This window comes from Halichoeres trimaculatus, unplaced genomic scaffold, assembly GCF_033239565.1.
Source record: "Halichoeres trimaculatus isolate MK-OKI-2021-1 unplaced genomic scaffold, fHalTri1.1 fHalTri1_scaffold_13, whole genome shotgun sequence".
In the NCBI taxonomy this organism is placed as follows: Eukaryota; Metazoa; Chordata; class Actinopteri; order Labriformes; family Labridae; genus Halichoeres; species Halichoeres trimaculatus.
Window position 1 is genome coordinate 9,026,074 of NW_027437191.1, and position 23,799 is coordinate 9,049,872.

Here is a 23,799-nt window from a genome sequence, read left to right on the forward strand (position 1 = left end):
TAAGCAAGCAAGTAAACACAAGAGCAGCACTCTTGAAAAATAACCAGAGGACAGGACTTTCTGTGCAAAGGCACACCAGTTACTTTTTTTTTTTGAGAGGACACTGATGAAGAGATCTCTCATGGTGTTTAAAGATGCTGTGAGGAGTTTTCCTTGTTGTGTTTTCAGGGATGCAGAGTGCTTTTCGCATGAGCAGCTTCACCCTCACTGGCAAAGATGTGGCTCTTGCAAAAAGAATTAAATGGTTCTGAAGCAAATAAATGAAGTACAAAATATTATTTTGTTTGTTTGACAACTTTTAACAAGATCCAGAAACGGAGATTGGAGACAGAGATCATGTGAAATTATACACTTGAACAAAACTTTGAAAACTTTGGTTTTTGTGGTTACTCACAAGCAGATGTACATTGATGCTACCACAGAAAACAATAACAGCTTTGGTGTCATGATGTGTGCTATAGTTCACCAATGCGTAGTACGTGTATATATGGTTCCAATCTATTTTTAAATCTATAAACCAGAATAAATCTTAAATCCTGTTCATAAGCTTTTTTGCATATTTCCCACAGCAAAGCTCTGGTTGGAGATTTTCTCAGTCTGAAACAGTGCTTACATAAAATGAAATAAAGAACCTAAGCCTTTATGCTGATCCTGCTCCAGTATCAGCTATAACTACAAAAGATTGTGTTACAAGAAAACCATCTAAAGAAAAAGAAACTTCTGCTCACAAACTTCCTTTTCACTGCTAAACTTTACCAGCAGAGAAACTTTACCAACTTTCTCTGCTATCTTTTTGGCCAAATTGGTGGAACAACTGGTCCTTCTGCTATTGTCTCATGAAACAATCATATTATTATTATTATATATGAGCACATGGCCGTAGGGCTTCTTTCACCTCTTAGCTTAAAATATTTTACACTACTGTCTTTTCAGCAACAGGCTTGATAACGCTAAAGAACAAATAGTTTGGGAAAAATATGTACAGTTGCCAAATCCAGATTGCTTGCTAACTTTAAATTACCGTATTGACCAGAATATAAAACAACGTCTTATATTAATCTTACGAGGGGGGTCTAACTATTGACAGACAGCGCCAGCTTCTTATAAAGCCAGAGACCTCATGGTGGCTGTGGTTATCTGTCAATCACAGCAGAGACGCAGTGACAGGAAATGAGACAGAGAAGTGCGTTGATTGTCCAGAGGAAAGTGGACCAAAAGTTGGGCAAGTTAACAGACCACTGAGGCCGAGTTATGATGCTTGTTTAAATAATGACGGTCAATGCAGCAGAGACGTTAAACAACTGTCAGGCAGCCAAAAATATATAGGTACAGAGAGTAACGTCCAAAGACTGAGCATCCAAGAAGAGCGTCTGAAAAATGTGAACTACAAAAGAAAAGTTCTGAATGTATTTAGAGCAAAAAATAAAAGCATTCTCTATTATTTCAATGATTTTTTCAGAGTTTCAGAATTTCTCAGAACAAATTTTGGCTATCAGTCTTTTATTGAAGATTGGTCTTGAAAAGAGGGGGGTTGTCTTATAATGGGGTTGTCCTCTATTCGAGTCAATACGGTAGTCATGTTATTGCAGACTAAACTTGAGACCAGGACACCTTACACCCAACAAGATTTTTTCAAAACTCACAGTGCCTTTAAGAGTCTGAAATCTGCCAGAAATAAAAGAAGAGAAGCAGAAAAAAAAACTTGTGTTGTAAATCATGGAAAGTAAGAATGGTTGAATATTTTACTTGAACATGGCTTTTTGAAACTTTGACTTTTATTTTCCTCCTTTGTGTTGATTATAAGAACAAAAATTATTTACAAGCTGGATTCAGTCCTCTGTGAAAGTTGCAAAAAGAACTCAAATCACTAATGCAGGGCTTGATTTGAACAAAATCAGCACTAATAGCCATAAAAGTGTGTTTGTATCTTAAAATTGAATTTTTTTCTGAAAAATACGTCAGAGGGGAAAGCTCTGTTTGATCACCAGCTCCATGAACTCAGACCGAGGCTTCACAGCGTGTTTATGTCTATTCACAACTTCCATGTTTAATAACTGAAATAAAAAGATTTTAAAAAAGATCAAAAGAGAAAGAAAGTCCAGATAATAGGAGTCAGCAGACTTATGACACAAGGAGTCGAGAGTCATTAAAGCATTAAAACACTTGAATTAAAACTTTTAGCACAGAATTTGGTGATCTGTGATTGCATTATAAATGTTTGACTCAAAGAAAAGTTTGTACTAAAAATATCTGAACTAGTTCATGACCTGAACTGGAGGCAGTCAAAGGAGCTCAGTGTCGTGCAAACACTGTCAAAGACAAATGTCGTCTGTCAAGGAAACTGATAAATCACATGAACACACTGTGGTTACATTTTTCAGCTCTAATTTGACTACAGAGGGAAAAAAGGCCACGACAGAGCCAGACATCTGCGAGAGCATTTACAGTATGTAAAAATATACAGAGTACATGAATATCCATCTGTGACCAACCACAGGGAGCAAAGCAGTCCAATAAAAACACATAAAGTGATTTCGCCAGCACTGCAGAAACCAAGTCCAGGACTCGATTTGACTGATTTGGACTCAGACGTCAGAAGGACGGGCCTGATCATATTCATGATGGAGACTGTTTTTTAGAAAATGTTCATGCCAAGATGCTCCAGAAAGTGCTGCTAGTCTCTGCTTCCTGAGATTTCACAGCACACTCATGAGAAGTTTGACATGTTTGATGTGGCAAAGACAGAAACATAACTTAAGCCTCTGAAGAGACTGGACCTGTTTGATGTCAACAAACACCCCCAGTGATCCCAAAACAGCAGAAACAACAAGTTCATTGAGCCATCAGGAAAAGTGCAGAGTGTATTTCTGCACACTGCACGGTGACTTCATCGATGATTTAAATGTTGTGCAGAATGTAACCTAAATAAATGAAATGTGTTTCAAACCGTTCTGACGGTCATCTGAGCTTTACGCTCAGGGAATACTTAGGTTCCTTTTTGGTGATCTGAACAGTGAGGACTCAGAAACTTAGTTTTGCAAACAAATAAAGAAACAGTTAAAGTGAACTCTCAATCAGCTGGTCTGACTCACCTGTGGTGAAATGTCTGAGGCAGGGTGGGTGGGGAGGTGGACGGAGTGGCAAGGCCGGGTGAATAAGGATGATACGGCGTCTTCTTCAGCGCCTGGATCAGGTTGTGCCGATACTCTGGATCTATGGACCACAGAGAGCCTTTACCTATGCTCTGAAAGAAAAACAAGGAGAGGCAAAGAAAGTGGTGAGAGGGAGTGATATCCTGAGAGTGATCACAAACACAGCTCAGCACACTCACAGGAGCTCAGAGTTCAGACCTTGGGCCAGATTCATATTTACCAAACCACCTGTACACACGGCAGAGATATTAATATTCCCAGAAGAAGAAAACACCCGCAGGAGGAAGATTGAATGCATCCTTATTGCTAACACGTTCAAGACTTTCCAATCCTCTGCCTCGCCTTGGAAGAAAATTCTGGAGGCTTTTTACTGATTAAGACACAGGGAGACTCCTTAACTTCTTCCACTCCAGAGGCGATGATGGTGTGTATTTTTAGATCAAAGCAGCCCCCTCCCCTTCACCTAATGAAGCTGTCGACTCCCAGTCTGAGTGAAACCGGCCTATAGATTATAGAGGAAGGAAGAAACCTGCCATGAAAATACAGTCCCTGTCTTTATCACACACACAGCCTTCTCCCTGCTTTCATCTTCCTCTTCATCTGAAGGTGGCAAATCTGGAGTTTGTGTACAGCTGTGACTGAGAACAAGAAGGAAAAACATAAACGTGAAATAAAATCGGTCCTGTGTGGAGCTGCGCTCACTTTGTGGAGCCGCGTGATGTGATACAGGTACAGGTGCGGGTACAGGGAGGGGAGATGTCATGACTGAGGGTTTTGGATTTCTGCAAATATCACGAGGAATCTATTAGGAGGGAAATGTCAGATATGTCAGAGTGTGTTGCATTAATTGGAGACAAATTCTCAAACTTGAGAGGCATTTTGTACTGAAGTGGATGACAGATACACACCCCACGACATCCATGGATAAGTCATCAAAGGTTCATTAAAATCACAAACACCTAGATTGAGAGATATCAACACTGAAAAGCTGCAGCACTACAGTAAAGGTGTGTTTTTACAGAAATATGACGTCCCTGTTTTTCTGGATCATCCACCTTCACATCCTCTGCTGTCCTCATAAAACTCAGTCTCTATGAAAGAGTGACAGGGGAAATGTTTCCAGAAGATGTATCGCCTTTTTTTCTGGTTACCCTTCAATTTTTTTTAGAGATAATGTCATCAAATTCTGCTGAAATAAATACAGTACACCTGTCTATAGCAGAAATATGCTTTTCAAAGCTTACTCCAGTATGACGCTATGTTACAACAACTTAATTAATCTGGGTTCAATTTCCCACACTCAACAACTTTCTAAGAAAAAAAAGTAAACAAAAAGTTATATAAAAAGTTGTATGTACAAATTAGGAAAGACATGTTTATTAAAGAAAAAAGGAAAATATTATAACAGCTCACAGGGAGTGGAGGACAAACATTTAAGATCTGCTCTTCAGTGATAAAATATGTTTGAAGAGGACACAGCCAACCAGAGGAGAGGACTTCTGCTGCATTGTTTTACATGCTGATCTTAGATCTTAACTACTGGAACAGCTTCACACTGTCCTCATCTACAAATCAAAGACATCTGCTGGTTCAGGGTGCAGCCACAAGAGTTTAAGCAAACAAAGAAAAAAATGCTCTCCTCTTTTTAAACACCTGCACTGGCCACCAGGGAGTTTTCAAAGTGAATTTAAGATTTTTCAAAAATGAGAAGAAAGGTGTGTGCTATGCTAATTTTGTTTAACACTAAAACTTGATGGATTAAATAGCTGTAAGTTGTAGTTTCTGTCTGCTAATCATCATGCATTTAAAAACAGTCTGCATCAATGTGGTGCAAAAACAGAGGTATGTTCAGACCGCCATTCAAAAAGGTGAAGTGTAAGCAAACAAAAAGAGAGAGCATCTCCTTTCTACATAAAAGAATATTTCACATTTATTACATTTATTTAAGTCAGACTCTTTTAAAGTGCTTATAACAATTTCTCAAGTTCTGGTGACAATAAAAGTGTGATTAGCGGTCTCTATTGAAATCAGCTATTCAGGGTGTGAAGCGGAAGGCTGGCACTAGTTTTGAACTTATATGATTGAAAAAAAAAACACTTTTGTTTCTTTGATACTTTTTCTTTTGCTGGTGTTTTTAAGAGTTGGAAAGATTCAAGTTGTCCAAAATCCATTTGTTGGCAGCATTTCAAAACATTGGTAAAACAGTTGCTTCAGATATATATATTTTTTTAATCTTAGCCCTTTATTGAACAAGGAACTATCTGTGGTACTTTTTGTACATTATTTAAAAATGGTAAAATGAGCAAATGTCACAAAATGGGACCCCCCCCCCCCCCCAAAAAAAAAAAAAAAAATAAAAATAAAAATAAAAAAAAACAGCATCATAAGGCCTCCACCCTAAAGTTGAAATCTTGATTTTGAAATTAATTCATCTAAATCAATAAAGGGCTGCAAATTTGGGCTTAGACGATTTCTGTTTATATATTTCCAAACTGTTGTATTATCTTTAAAAAACATCAAAAATAACATCTGTATGACTTTTCAACATAAGCAGCTCAAAATAACAAGATTAGAGGAATAAAAAGTGACAAATGCAACTCATTTGTGTTTAACTGTACTTTATAATCTAAACTCCTGCTTAAGTCAGTCAAGACTCCACCTTAGTCAAAAACTCTGGACACGTACCTGCACTTTACGATACTCATGCTCTTTTACTTCTCTTGTTTTAAATGAACTGTTGCTTCTGGGGAACTTTTAGAAAACTCAGTATAATAATTTTTCTTAATTAAAAATAAAAATAGATTTATACCTTTTTTATATTTTGGGTCATACTTGGCGATACTGTTGGATAGTATCAGGGCAGCTGAACAGAGAGGAAATGTAGAACTGCAGGAAGGAGTAGAGCTGAGAGCTGGGCTTGAGTTACATTCTAGTTTCCTTTAGTATTTAAATTAAAAATAAAAGACATTAGATTAAATGTGATGATGGTATGCCTCAGCAAAATAATCATCCATAGCATCTTTTCAGATGTGCATTTGAGCACGACACCAACACTTCAAACAGTGCCTTAAGTATGTAGCTGTGTGCTTTCCCCTGGTTCTAAAGTTATCTGTGAGTAAGCTCAAGTTTTTATGCTTGAGTTTGAAGATCTATCTCAAATTATTTAAATCAGGCTTTTTCTAAAACAGCTTGTACATGAGATGATCATAAAACCATTACCATGTACTTTACTATGATTAAAACTTCCAAAGTGGGGCACATCTCAAAGTTTGAACTAAACTTTAACATCTGATGCAGCATAATACACACCCTGCTGCAAGCTTCAAATTTGGTCCCAAAGTATTCCTCGTGTTCATGCCTGATTTGTTTTTAAACATCTTTGATACGCGGCTCTACAACGTGAACTGCCTCTTCTAATAACTGAAGACTCTGCAGAGCCTCCTCAGAAGCCGTGTGTGTGTCTCCTGATCCCAGCATGTCCGGTGAATCTGTCAGAAACTCTGCTGCCATCACTACAGACTGACCTTGTAAGAATGCGAGAAGCTAATAGGATGTGTGAGCGCCGTTGATCTGAGTCTCCCCTGACTGGATCTTTGCATTAGTATGGGAGTCGTGTTGAACATGGGCCATATGTGCCATGTTTCGCTCTGAGTGTGAGTGTGTGTTTGGGGCTGAGTGTGTGTATGGCGAGTTCCCTGGGGAGTGTGATATTACCCAGCATGGTCTGCTCCTGGGAGTGCTTCTATTACTGCCAGCAACGCCTCTCCTGGAGAGCATGATATTACACACACATACGCTCGCTCCCACAGAGGTGACCCCCACTGGGCCAAATTTCCCCTTGCACCTCCAGCCCGCCAGCAGTATGTGTATACGTGTGAGTGTGTGTGTGTGTGTGAGAGTGTGTGCGTTGGTGTGTGTGGACTGTCTGCCCGCCTGCCAGCCGATTAAATCAATGCTCCCTACAGAAACTGTCTGCCGGGGCTCCTGCCTCTGCCAACCAGTCAGCCAATCAAAACGCTCAATCTCCAGACCCCCCCAGGTCGATAGGCCAATCACAGGGCGCTGCTCACAGGAAGGGTCTGTCACCTGGGTTATAGTGGTCGCCTTGGCAACAAGCATCATCTGAGTTTGGGAGCAAGAGGAGAAAAAATTGACTTTTCATTTTCTGACAAATTTGAAAAAAAAAAAATCAAACCAAGAGTGTCTCGAAATCGATTATCACAAAAAGTATTGGACATCAGAGATTGGCTTTAAGTTTCAAGAGAGGTTCAACTTTACAGCTCGACATAAATGTTAAAAATGGAACTCCTACACAAGGCAGACAGACAGAGGATTGTGTTTCTGATCTGATCTGTTTCATGATCTCCATTTAGATGACCTCCTCTCTCCGTCATTTCATCCCACCTCAGCTCACGTCTTTGGAGCCAGCACCATTTTGCACCAGTTTATATTTTTGCATTAATACATTTACAAATATTCCTCATTACTGTAGTGTTTGCAGGATTACACATCAAATAATCCACAACTCTAAAAGGTTAACCCCTCCTTTAAAAATCAGCTCATCCAGCAGGAGATAAAACTGACAAGGCACTGCCTCAGATTTCAAATTGCAACTTAAAGCAACATTACTCTCAGAAGAAACAGACTTAATTATATGTATCTGTGTCAGTACAGCAGTTTGTGGAAGTTTTGATTAGGGAAGCTGCAGCTTTCACACGCCTCTGTGATCTAAAGCTGCAGAGCGTCGACCGCTGCTCAGGTATTTTCATGATGGAGAAAACATGCAAACTGTAACTGGCCTGAGACACGTCATGGTGTGAGTGAGAGACAAAAGGGGAAGAGAGAGGAGACAAAGGCAAGAAGAGGGAGAGAAAGTGTGTGTGTGTGAGTAAGAGGGATAGAGAGACAGAGTGATGATTGTGTGTTGCCAACATCTGTTTCCTGTGTTATATAAGCTGTGGGGGCTGGTCTCCCTTGGAAATGGGAGATATTAAAAAGTCGTGCTGCCTCTGACCCCACTAGTAACACTATACTACTGCTACTGCATTCCTATCTGCTCTATCATCTCTATCATCTTTACACACACACACACACACACACACACGCGCGCGCACACACACACACACACACACACACACACACACACACACACACACACACACACACACACACACACACACACACACACACACACACACACACACAGTAACTCTTTTTCTTTGAGCTAACTAAACACTCACAGTTCAAGTTTTCTCACTTTCTTGAGTCTGTTTATTGAAACTCTGCTCTTGCTAACACTTCAATGAGACTGAGAATATTTGTTCAGTGTATCAAAATGTTTTCTTGCTCAGAATGAGATGAAAAGAGTGACACAATTCTCATATTAGTATGTTAAATTCAAGCTAACGCCAGCAGCTGGTTAGCTTCACTTAGTATCAAAATATGTGGGTCAAGCTAGCGTTTCTTTGCTATGAGTTAAAAAAAATGTTCATGCTAAGTTTTATGTTTTACATAATGTTCTAAACACCAAAAACCAACACTTGAGTCAATGTAATAAAAAACTGTACTGTTTCATCCACTGTGGTTGTTTCCATGCATGTCTGGTACTTAAGCTTAGCTAGGCTAACAGTCTAACGCAACATTCAATTCAGAGATGTGTGGTATGTATATTTAGGATTAACTGGGAAAATATTACAACTAATAATCAGTTACTGACAAATGATCTATCAGTAATCCAAAAAAATATTATTGTAGATATTAACAACCCTTCCCATGCAGTGTTCTTTACATACAAAAAGAACACTGCAGCAAACAAGATACCCCAAATGATTATCACTGTTTCAGAGGAGAATTCTTGTAGCATTAAAAAAATAAAAATAAAAAAAATGTCCCAATAATTTTGAGAGAGGCAAAGGCATCCTCAAATTTAAACATAACAAATCTCCTAAAGTCACCTGAAAAGTTATCATCACATCAAAGATGCAGAAGCATTAAAAGACAACTGTAGCTACAGCTAGCATTAGCACAGAGTGGCAAGCATCAGAATTGGAGAACTCCTGAAAAAGAAAAAGAGAAAAACAAATCTGAAGCAATGAAAGACTTAATCCCTACATTTACATCACAAAATGACCCATCTATGTACTGGCATTTACCCAGCTAAAGGCATTTTTGGTGCCGACCCAGTTGCTAAAGACATAGCCCTGTATGTGAGTTTGATACACATTCAGAGTCTGATCAACAACAAGCAGTGACATACGTTCACCTCAGATTCACAAACAGTGAGTAAGCTTCATGTGACGACACAAATGAAGACTTATACGTAAAAACAAAATGTAACTGCATGCACGGGGGTACTCCAATTTACAGAAAAACAAAATAAACAAAATAGTAAATGACAATAGCAGGTGAGAAGATTTTTTTTTGTTTGTTTGTTTTGTTTTTTTAATTTTTACTTTTTTTCCCCCTTGGGTGTGCCTTAAAAAAATTCAAAAATGTTAAAAAATAAAAACAACCAAACAAACAAACAAAAAAAAAAGAAAAAAAAAAGAAAAAATTGAGTGTTTGTCATAATGAGAGGGTAGTTAATGGTTATCTGTAGTGATTAAAAAGATGCATAGCTATAGGGTGTGAGAAATACAAGTTGTTGGTGCACAGAGCCTCACATCTGGGTGCCACGGTGCCCAAATTTGGTCCCAAAGCAGTTGAAAACACATCACTGAGACTCTCTGTTTAAATGTGCAGCGGTATCCAGGATCCCACTAAGTCGATCAATGTAATTTGGGGCTGTAAATACTGAATAGAGCACCAACAGCTAAAAAAACAGTCCCCACAAACTCCCTTTTTTCACCTGTATGGGAAACACTTTCTGAAAGCCGTGGTGTCTGAGCTGGGAAATAACCTCAAACTCTTCCAGAAAATCAAAATTCATAACCTCATTTCCCTTACAAAGATTCATCTTTAGGAGAATCTTGACTCAAGAGGGAAGTCTGACAGTGTGTGCAGTGTTAGATATATTGACAGATTAGGAGTTTTAATTCAATAGAATAAAAGCAGTCAGATTCTTCAGTAAGTGCTTTATAATGATGAATACTGTTTGTCCTCATATTGTAGAGCCCCATTTAAACAGTTCACACTGGCTATTATGAGTGAGGAAAGTAGATTTTGTTTTAACTCAGTTATGAAATGAGATTTAAAAGATGCATGATGCACAGAGAGCCCAGAGCTGACTCTGTGCAGAGAAACATGAGAGCCATCAGCAGTAAGAGGCTTTGTTGACCGCTGCTTTTTTTATGTGCAATATGACTTAACCTACGCCACAGATTTACAGCATGAGAAGGGCAAACATATCTACTGATCAACATCCATAGTCACAGTCCAAACATTAACCCTCGGTATGTTCAAGCCTGAATAAGCACAACTGTGACACATGGATCCGTCATCACTTATTGTACATGTAAAGATATCAGATTAACAACCTATTCAAGTGTAGGACGAGTGCAGCGTGGAGCACTTTCACGCTCGAACACTGATTAAGATATTCAGCACAGATGAAGAAAAACAATAAGAGGTCTGTTTGGAAAAAATGAAGCAGAGGATGCGAATGTTCAAACAGAGAGAGGAACACACAGCTTTTGAAGAGGAAAGAGGCAGAACGAGGGGAAAGAGGAGGAAGAGGGGCATATTTTTACTGATGGAGTAGCTTGATACAGGCCATTTTTGTTCTTGTTGAAGGCCATTCCACAACAAAGCCACAACTGAACAAAGAGGCCCTGTTGGGTGTAAAAGTTACATGTTGGTTGGAAAACGGGCTATTTTTCTAAATACACACCAAAAAAGGAGCGTGATCGTTTGGTGAAGTCTGGAACCAGCTTCACATGTGGTCTGTTTGTCCTGGTTTGTGGATCACTTGTGAGGTTTCTGGAGTGCATGCTTCTGCGTAGATGTTTACAATCTACTCAAAGTTATCAGAGAGCGTTTCTAAAAGATTAACTGAAGGAAGACTTTTAGAAAACATGCAGCTCATCTAATTATACCTGTTGCACCTTCGTGTTAGCATAAAATTGCATTATTTTCCTTCCTCCTAAAACTAGGCCTCGTTCAATCCAAGCTCCCCTCTGAGAGCTGAACTTCCAGCCCACCAGTGAGAAGCTGTCACTAAACAATTAATTTCAGTGAAGTCATCAGGGGTTTTCCTCTCTCCTCTTGTCATGTCAGCATCATTTTTAAATCTGTAAAAGTTATTCAAGGACACAACCAAGAGCCCATCTTAAAGATGTTTAAACTGCTTCCCTGAGGCTGCACTGAACAAATATTAAGTGACAACAAGGCTCGTCCTCATACTTCTGACTTACAATAACTGACACGTCATTATCACCTTTTATCATCCGATTACTCTGAGATGGCTGACATGATGGCATACTATTACTGTTTACACATCAGAGGACCTACTACACCATCAGCAGGTTTTTACAGTGTGTCTCAACATTAACCAAAATATTTGTCTTAAAAAACGTGTTTTCCACCTGTTTGACAAAATTCTCGGTGTATGGTATTTTCATAATATCAGTCTTTGGGGAGAAAAATCAAATGTTTCCACTAAATATGTGGTTGAAAACTTAAAATAATATGCTGAAGAGTGCTAACAAAATGAGGTTACATACTCATTCACATCTAAACATGAAGGAAAATTTTAATTGTATTTACATTGGTTAAAATATGTTTAAAATCAGTTTTAATTGATGAATTTTGAATTGAATCAACTTCTGTTGGATTGTGAAATGACAAATTCGATGTTTTTACTGTTTTACCAATACTAAACAACTGAACCAAAAACAATAAAACTTCTACTTTTTCTTTCAGGATCCTCACTTTTGTCTCAGGTGAAAGGTCTTCTTTACTTTCCACTATTTTAAAGCCACTGTAAGGGGTTTTTGGCTGGTTACGAAACAGACTGACATTAATATTCGTCCATTAGTGATGAGACTGATAATTTCTTTATGGTTTTTAATACTGTCTTAAACCAGCGGACCCTGACCTTTTTTGCGCCACGGATAATATTTTCACGGACCGGCTCTTTTCTGGCTCTTTTACCCTGCCTTAAGAAACTTTCCAAAGATGTATTTTTTGTCCATTTTGTTAGCTTGGGGAGTTTGGCGTCAAGAATGAGTCATAGACGGGTGTGACGGAGAGAATGTGGACATTTTTCAAACTAAAACATTGTTCAAAATCAGATAATAGATCAAACTGAAATAATGTAAGTTGAGTATTTTTTATGTGTGGCTCAGTACCAATTGACCCACCGACCGGTACCAGTCCACGGACCGGGGGTTGGGGACTACTGTCTTAAACCACTTCTAGAGAGAAGGTGTGAGTTTAGTTGATAAACAGCACACTGTCTGATTTTTTTCTTTATGTTTTTCAATGGTAGAGATTTCTGTTTAGTGTTTTTCTTTAAAGATTTCTCTTTAGTGTTTAGCTAAAGCAGAGTGAGTGTCAGGTTGGCCAAACACTGGACATTTTCAGGGCTGATTTAGGGTCAGATTTGCCATCAATTCAAGGCTTAATGCATTTGATTATTTGTCAAAATAATCTTTAAGGGTGTCATGCCAGCTTCCCTGACTTAAGATCTTCAATATCAAACATGCTTGATATTTGTAATTCCAGGTTGGGCTGCCTCTGACAGAACAGAGGAGCAGACTGGGAAGCCTCACCATCCAGATGTTGCGCTTCACCAGCTCTCAAACATAAATACAAATGTATCTCACACCAAGTAAAACTTTGAAAAGGAGACCAACTTGTGCACTTAGTCACTTTTAATCTTTTCCTCATTTTTTGTTTATTGGAGCCAAACAGGACACCCCCCAGGACAGCCAGATCATGACCTCAATCATCTTCCATGTTTCTTTATCTCTGGATTTCCATTTGATCACGCATGTTTCTGTGAGATTTTTACCACAATTATAAAGTATGTGGTTGAGGGTTTTATGGAACTGTCTGGTGGATTAAAAACAAGTCATGTCTGTCCTTGGGTGTGAAGTTCTCCAAGATCCAGCTTCCAGTCATGTCTTGTGTGGCAAGCCTAAGAAAACACTCCTCACCCAAAATTAACTAAGACAGAAGAGGTACCGCTTTGTCCACATGGGGCGCCAAAGTCAGGACAAACTAAAAGTTGCTCACAGGAGCTTTAAATCAGTGAAGCACTTAAAAAAATCTTGAGAGGCTGCACAGCAACCAACCCATGCATTTCTCATTTAGCTTGCACTCATTTTACTTGTTGGATGGAGGCCTCTGTAAAATAATTTTACACTGCTTTTTGATGCAGAAAGTTATTAGCCAGCCTCAGAATAACAGGTGCAAGTTTAGTGATAATAAGAAACTAATTTTGAAAATTTATTTTGGGTTCAGCTGGAACATGCTGTCGATTGCGTAGCTGTGTAAAACAGAAGGAACAGCAGATAGTCTGAAATTTAGAGTTGATATGCAATTAATAATTTATTTTTCACACTTTGTGTCATTGTGGCAATTTTCAACAGTGAAATAAAAAACTGTATCACTGCATTTCTTCTTTGGACTTTTATCTTAGGTGAAAGGTTAGGTGTAACTACATCTTATTACTGGGAATCAACAAGAACACGAACATTAAATTAAGGCAACGATTTATTATTGATGTGTTTTTGATTTTAGGGACAGTACAGTTCAGGTTTTATGTTTTCCACATCGTGTGGGTGCAGTCACCTGCTGATAAATGAACATCAAAAGCACCTTAAGGAGATAAACCTCAGCTCACTCGAGCTGCTTGGAGAAAAAGGAAGAATCGAGGCCGCTCTCATCTGAGCAGGTTAAGGTTAAGGTGGAGGTGACACACTTAAGTGCAGCATGGAGAGATTTCATAGAGAGGCTGAGATGACAAAACTGCCTGTTGTCTCTGCGGTGATTTCATAAGAGGCTTTGAGAAATATATCCCAGAGAGTGCGTGTGTGTTCAAGTGTGTGTGTGTGTGCTGTTACAACACTGATCTCCAGCACTGATCCACAAGTCTGAGGGCAACAGCACTTGTCATTAAGGCATGTCATTCAGCACAGTAAGGAATCCTGTTTGTAAACAATGCCATGGCAACCGTGGGACTCGCACTCTCACACTGTCTCCCACAAGTTTGCGCACTCATACGCTCACACACACACATGAAGCAGCAAGCTTACTCTGCAGTAGCCCCCATCTTATCATCTGCCTGGATATGACCCAGAAATACAGTCACTGGAACAAATAGGCCACTGTCATATTAATCTCCACCTCTGTAAATTGATGGAAATATGATTTGGTGCGTCCTCAGTAAGCCACGTCTCCCTGCTTCCTTCCTCTTTCCCTCAGTGCCAGTGTGTGTGAGTGTGTGCGTCTACGTCTACCTCTCTCCCTCCTGACGATAGCTTGACCTCCTATTTAACAAATCCCTTTCTTCTCCTCCGCAGCGAGCGGTGAGTAAAACATAATGCAACATAAAGAGGGAAATATCTCAGACCCTGTAATTGCAAGCTCGATTCAAAAAGACATAAACAGGTGAAGAAAAAGGCTAAGCGGGGAGAAAAAAAGAGAATTCACATGCAGATATTCTCAGTGAAAGGCTCTGAATGGCAGAGTCTGACTGAAATTACAGAGATTGTGTAATTGCAGCTTCAGATAAAGCTCGGCACTTGGCAGGTAGAGTAGGAGTCTGCAGAGATGTGCCCTCATTTCTACACCGACACTGCGCTCACATGTGTGTGTGTGTGTGTGTGTGTGTGTGTGTGTGTGTGTGTGTGCCTGTGTGTGGGTCCTTTAATGCATTCATGCATGCTTGAGTGTGAATGTGTGTGTGCATTTGTTTGCTGGTGTGTCAGACATGCCTTGTGTGTGTTCAGAGGTGTGTGTGTGTGTGGTGGTGTGTGCGCGCTGCAGAGGGGAATAGGTTTGAAGGGTTAATTAGTGCGCTGTCTTAAACGGTGTGCAGCGACAGGAAGACAAGACGGGCTGTCCTTGCCAAAATCACCTCTACACAGGCTGCTCCAAACACACGCACACACACACGCACACACACACGCACACACACACACACACACACACACACACACACACACACACACACACACACACACACACACACACATAAGGACAGACAGTATGTGCATAAAACACAAGATGAGGACGTGCACTCATTCTCCCCCACTCAGCACCTCAGTGCCCATCTGACACCCACACACACACACACACACACACACACACACACACACACACACACACACACACACACACACACACACACACACACGCCTAAGTCAGTAAAGCCAAATCAGTTTTCCCGTTGCTACAGCAACAGCATACTTTTATGTCAACTGCAACCTAGTTACTATGGAGATATGTATACAAGAGAAACTCTGCGCCGTTGTAGTCAAGGGCCAGATGACAGCATAGCGTGAGGGTGTGTGCACAGACACACAAAACATGTCCTCTTCATCCTTCATCCATTTTGTTCCTCAACACACACACACACACACACACACACACACACACACTGACACACTCAGCCGGCTAACTCTAAAGCGAGGGTTCAGGTTCACACGCTGGTCAAGGGAAGCATAAAGAGCTCCCATATCCTCTGTTATAATCTCAAGCAGCTAAACACGCAAAGCGAGCATTGATCCTCGCTGTTTGTCCCCCACCCCCAACACCCTGGGGCGAGATGAAATCTAAAGTCTGCTGGCATCTGTGTTATTAAATCCTCCAGTATTAATTTAGCACTAATTGAGTGAGGGATTCATTCCCTCTTTACCCGCAGTCTTTAACGGAGTGAAATCTGGATAGGAAAGCCGGTATAAAGGAGTGTATCAAGACTTAAATCAAAAGCGAAACGCTCTTCCCACTGGGGGAGCACAGAGCGTCTGAGTGAAAGAGAACTATGAAAGCAGAGATCATCAACTATTGATAAGGCCGAATCTGGTACAGCTGTAGACAAAATACAGAATATGTTTGACTTCAAGCTGGATATGCCTGCAAACGGCTGATAACCGCCTGGCTGTAAAATAAGTTATAACGACACATGATAGAGAGGATAATCGACTGAGTATTTACTGCGTGGCTGCAAAGTTATTTCAGAATATGGGTCTTCAGGAAATTATTTATGAGACGTGAGTCAAAATACCTGCAATGGATGAATTAAAGGGGCTGGGACAAATTCTGAGTCAGGGAGGAAATTACAGGAAATAGTCACACGAATGAGAACAGCCTTTATGACCTTGGCTGGAGAAAAAAATGACACAAATGCAACTTTGAATATTAATTTCAATTTAAAAGCAACAATGTAAGACTGTAATCCATTATCTCATAAACTCTTTCACTTTAACTGTATAGAGCTGCTCAATTCTGATTCTGAAAAAGTAATTTTTCATCAAAGTTAACCTTACAGGTTCAGCAAAGACTGCTTAACAGGCTGAGATTCACATTTTTATGAGGAGTAAAACCTTGTTTATCTAAACTGTACACAGCGGCCTTCTGTTTTAAATGTTGGCTACTTGGCTAGAAGCTTCAAACTTTTTTTTTATCAAAGATGGAGTAACATTTAGGAAGTACTAGACAGTCTCCCATTGGGCTTCTGACTTATTACCTCCACCAAGGTGGTTATGTTTCTGGGAGAGTTTGTTTGTTTGTCTATGAACAACATAACTCAAAAAGTAACAAACAGGTCTTCAGGAAATTTTCAGGAAATTTTCAGAATTGGATAAGGAAGAAGTGATTACATTTCGAAGGTGATCCGGCTTACCACCTTGATCCAGGATGTTTTTACAGGATTCTTAATCATTGTGAGATAGGGCCGTTTTCACCGTATGTGTATATAACTCCACCATAAATGGTCAGATTGCTTTGCAAAACAATACAAGACAAGGTCATTATGATTTCTGACTGGGTCATCATCATTCCCAACACTTTCAGGTAACAAATTATCGTACAAACCTGTAACTAACACCAAATTGTAGCAGACAGTCTGCTGAAAGGGAGTATAACATTAAAGTCGGACTGAAGTGTTGGTGACAATCACAATATGCTTAGTGGAGGTCTGCGTTCTCTGAGTGCTTTTCTAGTCCAACTCTGCTATTGCCCTGGATTTTTAATGATTACCTTGTGGTTCTACTTGATTCTGATTGGTCAGTTCCTCTTGCTTGTAATTAAGCAAAGTCAGAGACACACAGATCACACACAAATCGATCCATGTGAAAGCGTCCCTGCACTTTATATCTCTGCTTGTTGACACAGAGGAAAAATAGTTAATTTATGTCAGCATCATAAAAATATTAATATTCAGCTACTGACCAACACAAAGAAACTCTGACCATAAGCTGTGGTGGAAATAGTAGCAGCTTTAAAAATGTGATATGAGCCTCGTTTATTTGTGTGTGTGTCACCGCTCAGAGGAGAAGGAGAGCTAAAGCAGGACAAAAGCTGACATTTGAATTCTTGTTCATCCTGTCAGGGCAAATGTTCAGTGATATGTGGATAATCGCAAATAAGCTGAGATTTGAGTGTGTGTTCAGTTTTATGCTAAAGCAACAATCTACAACCAAACTCCTTCTCCAAATCACAACTGTCCTTAAGCTAATGCGGCTACTCTGCTTCATGTTTTAGATTTAATTAGAGCAGAAACTTTCACTTTGTTTTTCAGAGGTAAAGCAGTATGTTCTTTTTATTTTTTTCAGTTGTTAACCCTGAAACCTTTTTTTCAAATTGGAAACAATCTTCTACAGAAGCCTAGTTCACTGTTGTAAAACCACAGGCAGTCATATCAGACTCTTAATGAGAAGGTGCATTTTCCTTTTTAGGTCATGAAACATGTTCCAACAATGACAAATGAACTCCAAAGAATGAACCTTTTCTGCTGCCAAATGTGAACGCTTCACTGGATCAAAAGGTAGACAGATACCCAGCTCAAAGCTTGAGAAAAACAGGATTATTCAACATTTCTCAGAGTAACTGATCAGGTCTTTACCTGGCTCCGGTCTTTGTCCACCTTCTTGAAGCATTTGTTAAGCGACAGATTGTGGCGCACTGAGTTCTTCCATCCTGTGGGGGCGCTTGCAAAGTAAGGGAAGTGCTCCAGGATCCAGCCGTAGATATCCTTCACGGGCAGCCGCTTGTTTGGCGCATCTTCAATGGCCATGAAGATCAGGCAGCTGAAGGAGTACGGTGGTTTCCTGTTGGCCCCTGCGGCCAAGTCGTACGCTGAGTGTGCATCCCCGAGCAGGGGGTCGTCTGGGGAGGGAGACGAGGAAGAAGGCGAGCGGGGGTGCTGACCGTCGGGGTCCTGCAAGGGGGAGACGCTACGCAGCCCCGAGTGGCTGAAGCTGTTGAGGAGGTCGGTGCTCTCGTGGAGCCAGGAGAGGCTGGTGAGCTCTTCGTCCTCGGCCTTGGAGAAGGAGGCGGACAGGGACAGGGAGAGGTCGGCAGCCTCGGCCTCTGATGCTGCTGTGGCGGCGTCTCCCTGTCTGTAAGGTGGGCTCATACCCTGGGAAGCACTAGCTCCACTGCTGGGGCTCTGGGCCTTCTTACTGGGGGGCATGGTGGGTCCCATCCAGCCCAGGGCTCACTCCTGGAAACAGAAAGAGAGGAAAAAGGAGAAAGAAACATATAAGTCAGCTTGCTATTCACAGAAACCTTTATTTTTTTTCAAGGCCAAAGGGTGGGGACACGCAGCGAGATTTCAACCGCATTCCCAATTAAGCCGTTACATCAGAGGGGAAAAGTATACACCATCACTTTGCTCTGGGGCTTTCTATCCAATACTGACTGGGACGGCAAATTTAGTGCTTCATTGGCTGAGGAAATCTTGCCTTGTCTAACTACACTCTAATTACTAGTGTACCAGCAGAGTATTGACATTACATGGGGTTGCTGTCATAAAATACTGAGTACAGTTAAAGGTCTAACAGTCAGGTCAGAGACGTGATCTCCACTGCAGAGGAAATTTCATTGTCGAGCCTGGAGGGATGAATCAGAGCAGAATAAACTTTAACTGTTGCGTTTACAACATTACAAACAATTTACTGTCCGACCATCAGACTTAGCTCCACAGCTGAATATCTGTGACTGCAGCTGATCAAGATTGGGGCGTTTGCCAAAAAAAAAAAAAGAAAACAAATTAGAGTGTGAGTTCAAATCCGCCCCTATTCTAATCAGACCATTACTCTCCTGAAATAAGAGCAATGCTGTGCTCGTTAGACGCAGGCAGAGTGTGTGTAATTGAAGGGGACTGTGGCGGAGTATCACACACCACAATCAGGAGGCTCACAAGCAGGCCTTTGATTGTCCTCTAGCACAGACAGCTGTGGGAAGCAGCCACAGCCAAATGTAATGTGATGCACTCGCCATGTGAACACGTTTCACAGTCGGCACAGAAAAGCAGGAAAGGAAATAATTACATCCACTCACGTAACTGAAAAGCGCTTTTTGTGGTCTTGTACTTTTTTGAATTGTTCTGAAAATCAATACCTTGCCCTTTTTTTTGGAAAGCATTATTCTTCTCTACAATTTACTCTGCATCTGTTACAGGGAGAGCACAGGAGAGAAGCACAACAGGTACAAGCTTTTCATCAAGAGTGTGAGTGTGCTGCGTGTCTACCAGCTGACAGCCAGGTGGACTAACATGTAGCTGAGAAGAAAAAACACATTCAGCCTTGTGCTTCAATAATCCTGTAAAGATGGAAAAAGATTCACAGGTGCGTCCCTCTCAGGTCAACAACTCGTCAGAGAAACATTGCCTCTGCAAAACTAGCATCTTAAGCTGAACGCTTTACACTGAACTCTTTACAAAACATGCTACAGAAAACACAATGCAACCAAAACATATGAAGACTTCTATCTTTGTAAGTTTCATATCAACAAATTTCCAGCAGAATTGGTCTCATGTAAGTTTTTAGAGGAGAACATTACAAATCCTTTGGCATAATTTTGGGGTCAGATCCTTATTTAAAGTCTTCACTCAACAAACCCTGGGAGTAAAATCTTATCACTCTGTACTTTAAACCATGTTTTAATAATGCCATATTTACTGTTACATTACATTGGTCAACTTTTCTCAAAGTTACAGGACTTGAACCAAGCACAATGTCTAAGTACCATCTCTCAGTTTCAAGTTATAACTGTACTATCAATAGTATTACAACAGCTTATCAAGTGCTGTATGTCACATAAATGACACACTAAACAAATTGGGAGAGGTTCTTTGACAGTCTAACAAGGAACAGAATTTAGGAGACATTGAAAAGAAAAAATTCAAAAGACATGATCATTTGCAGAGAGGTGACATGGAGGTTAAACCAGAACAACGAGAGGTAAAAACCTGAAACCACATCAGAGAAGGATCAGAGGGGGAAAAAAAACAAAGATAAAGAAAAAAATATATATATCTTTAACAAATTTAAGCTATGGAAATTTAAAATCAACCAGAAAAGCACTCAGAGAGCACAGACCTCCACCAAGCATATTGTGATTGTCACCAACACTTTAGTCCTACTTTAATGTTATACTCCCTTTCAGCAGACTGTCTGCTACAATTTGGTGTTAGTTGCAGGTTTATACGAAAATTTGTTTCCTGACAGTGTTGTAAATTATGATGACACAGTACATAATTCATATTCTGGATCTTAGTATCCAGAATATTGCCAATGTCTGGATCGTACTTTTACATCTGTCAGAAATTATGGTGACCTTGTCTTGTATTGTTTTGCAAAGCAATCTGACCATTTATCATGGAGTTATATACACATATGGTGAAAACAGCCCTATCTCACAATGATAAAGAATCCTTTAAAAAAGTCCTGGATCCAGACAATGATCTGGATCACCTCCAAAATGTAATAACTTCTTCCTGATCCCATTTTGAACATTTCCTGAAAATTTCATCAAGATCTGTTTGTTACTTTTTGAGTTATGTTGTTCACAGACAAAACTCTCTCAAAAACATAACCTTGGTGGAGGTAATGAATAAATAAATAAAGCACAGCAAGAAGAAAAGACATAAAAACAACAAAAACAAAATCGATAAAAAAAAAAAAAAACGAAAGAAGAAACTTTTTTTTTCAATGTTGAAGAAAAAAGATAAACAATAAATCATAAAAAATCAAGAGAACAAAGATGATAAAATATGTGACAAAAGAAAGATATAAAATGAAAAAGGCAACAAAGTAGTTGGGAAAAAAAAATCCAAATAAAGAAAAAAATTCCCACAAAAATATCTCTCTAACACACACACACACACACACACACACACACACACACACACACACACACACACACACACACACACACACACATACACACAAACAGGGACATAGGGATTAAGTCCAGATATGTTCGGGCTGGCCCCTGTGTTAGTGCGATCACTCTCTAATCCAAGGTGATCATCTGCCGATCTGTCCCCTCACTCTGCGTGATTGACTGACAGCTGTCACCCATGGCAACCCGCTGTGGCGTGACAACTGTCAGTTCACTACAGCTCCTGCGGATGTATCTCCATGGCAACAGTGCAAAACAACTCAGCCTCTCTATCTCCCTCTTCTTTTTTCTTTCTTCTCTGTGTCTGTCGCTTCCCCTGGTTCGCTCCTCCCTCCTCCTTCCTTCCACTCCTTCCACCAGCGCTGATAACTCTGCTGAGCTGTGTTGATAGTGGAAGGACAGAGCTAAATATAGAGTGGAGACGTACGTATGGATGCTTTACGCTGTAGCTCTGCATAGAGGCGGCTGGCCCACAGTCACCCCCGCTGCTCCATCCACGGCGCGCGGGAACAAACGCGCAGATGGAGCTGGATGCCTTTGATCTGCTCCCCACTTCTTCTTCCTCACTCCTCACACTTTCTGACAGCTCGCACGCTCATTCAACAAGCTGTACCTGTCTGAGCCACGGCGTTGTTGCACCAATATTGACATTGAGCGTAATGAATTCAAATTGCTCCAGCGACGATAACGCCGCAGCTGAAAATAGTCAGAGCACAATCAAAGGGATGGGCGAGGTGGAGAGGGTGTTTGACAGGCTTTTCAAGGTGTGTGTGTGTGTGTGTGTGTGTGGATGTTTGAGTCTGACGGGCCTGTCATGATGTGTGTGTTCATCGCAGGGAGGAAGTGAGGGCATCACAGTGACATTGTTCCTGGTAGGAGTCCTCAGGAACACAGCGATGGCTCTGATGCTCTCTTCTCTCTCCATCTTCCTCTTCCTCCTCCTTGTTATGTTGCCATAGCGGCGAGGGGGCCATGAAACATTACGGCTGACAGTAAAGTCATCTCATTTTACTGTTGCTATGACAACAAACTCCTCACTGTTGGTTGGGGCCAGCGCGAGCTGCCGCCCAAGCCTCGTGCCTGAGCGTGTGTGTGTGTGTGTGTGAGAAGATGCTCGTGTGTGTGTGTGTGTGCCACCATGTCTCCCGCGGGCTCTCATATAGCTTAACACACTCGCTCAGCTCTAAACAAACTTTCATGCAACTTCTACTGCGGCCCCTCAGGACCCACTGCTAAAGGACAAAGGCAGATATCGCTCAAGTTCAGACTAAATGATGCCTGCTGCATGTGTGTGTGTGTGTGTGTGTGTAAGACTCTGTGCGTGTGTGTGTGTGTGTGTGTGAGAGGCATCCTCACATTTGTTTGACAGATGGGACTGTGCTATTCTCTCTGTCTTCTTCGTTCTCTGGATCTCTTTTGTGTTTGCATGCTTTGTTTTGATTTGTGTTCATCTCTGTTTGGCATGTCCACATTTGGCTTAGCGTGTGCATGTGTTTTTTTTCTCCCCCCACCGTGTTTGTGTGTGTGTGCATCAGACTGTAATTACACACTCCATCCAAGTGTCTGTGCATACCGATGCGATTTGGAGCAGCTGTAATCTGCACGGTGTGTCTGTGTTCTCGCTGCGACCCTGGCACCACACTGCTTCTGTTTGCACCCTGCACCCCGATAACACGGACTTAAAAGACAACATTCAATTAGGCTAAATGGCTTTCTCCACTTTAAACGGCAGACTTGAATGCAGAGAGGTTGGTGGTACACTTAAGTCAGATTGTTTCTATTATCATGCTGCCATGAATATCGGTTTCGTAAGACTCTGACAGGTAACAAAGGCTGAAAATTACTGTGGCAACCGAGCTGAACATTCAGACTCCCTCCAAGTGAAACAGCCGTCTGTTCATTATTATACACCACTGCAAAGCCTGAATGATAAGTGGCTTAAAAATCTCACTGTTTAAGTGAATTTATCCCTGGATTCCAGGTTTCAGTATCTCAAACGTGCCATTTAAAAAAAAAACGAGCACAGTGCTGGTTAAGGCAGGTCACAAAGTCAAGCTCAGCCCACAGACATCAGCTGCTTACAGCTGCCCAATCAGCTGACAGCTCAGCTGATAACATCTACACATCATAATGGCAAATAGCAAAATGTGCATTATGTTTAAACAGTTTTAGCCTGCCTACTCTTGCTGTTTCCACAGCTTTGTAGCTCACTTCCACCTCAAAGCTCCTCATTTTATGCTGTGTTTGATTTCATCCTGGTCATACGTATTGTGACTGATTCTCATTCTGTTCAGTACCTCTAATGGTTTTCGCTGCTGCTGTCCCTGCCTTGACGTTTTTACGTGAAATTCGA

At 40.8% G+C, this 23,799-nt stretch overlaps 1 protein-coding gene across 1 annotated transcript in view; it reads right to left on the reverse strand.

Annotated features, from left to right (window-relative positions):
* Positions 1 to 23,799, reverse strand: part of ches1 (checkpoint suppressor 1) — an 83,913-nt gene that overhangs the window by 21,872 nt on the left and 38,242 nt on the right. Inside the window, exons 2-3 of the mRNA XM_074685058.1 lie at positions 18,163 to 18,762; positions 3,093 to 3,244 (exon numbers count right to left, since the gene is read on the reverse strand). Coding sequence (XP_074541159.1) covers positions 3,093 to 3,244; positions 18,163 to 18,744 — 734 coding nt within the window. The 5' untranslated portion in view covers positions 18,745 to 18,762. The remainder of the gene's footprint in view (positions 1 to 3,092; positions 3,245 to 18,162; positions 18,763 to 23,799) is intronic.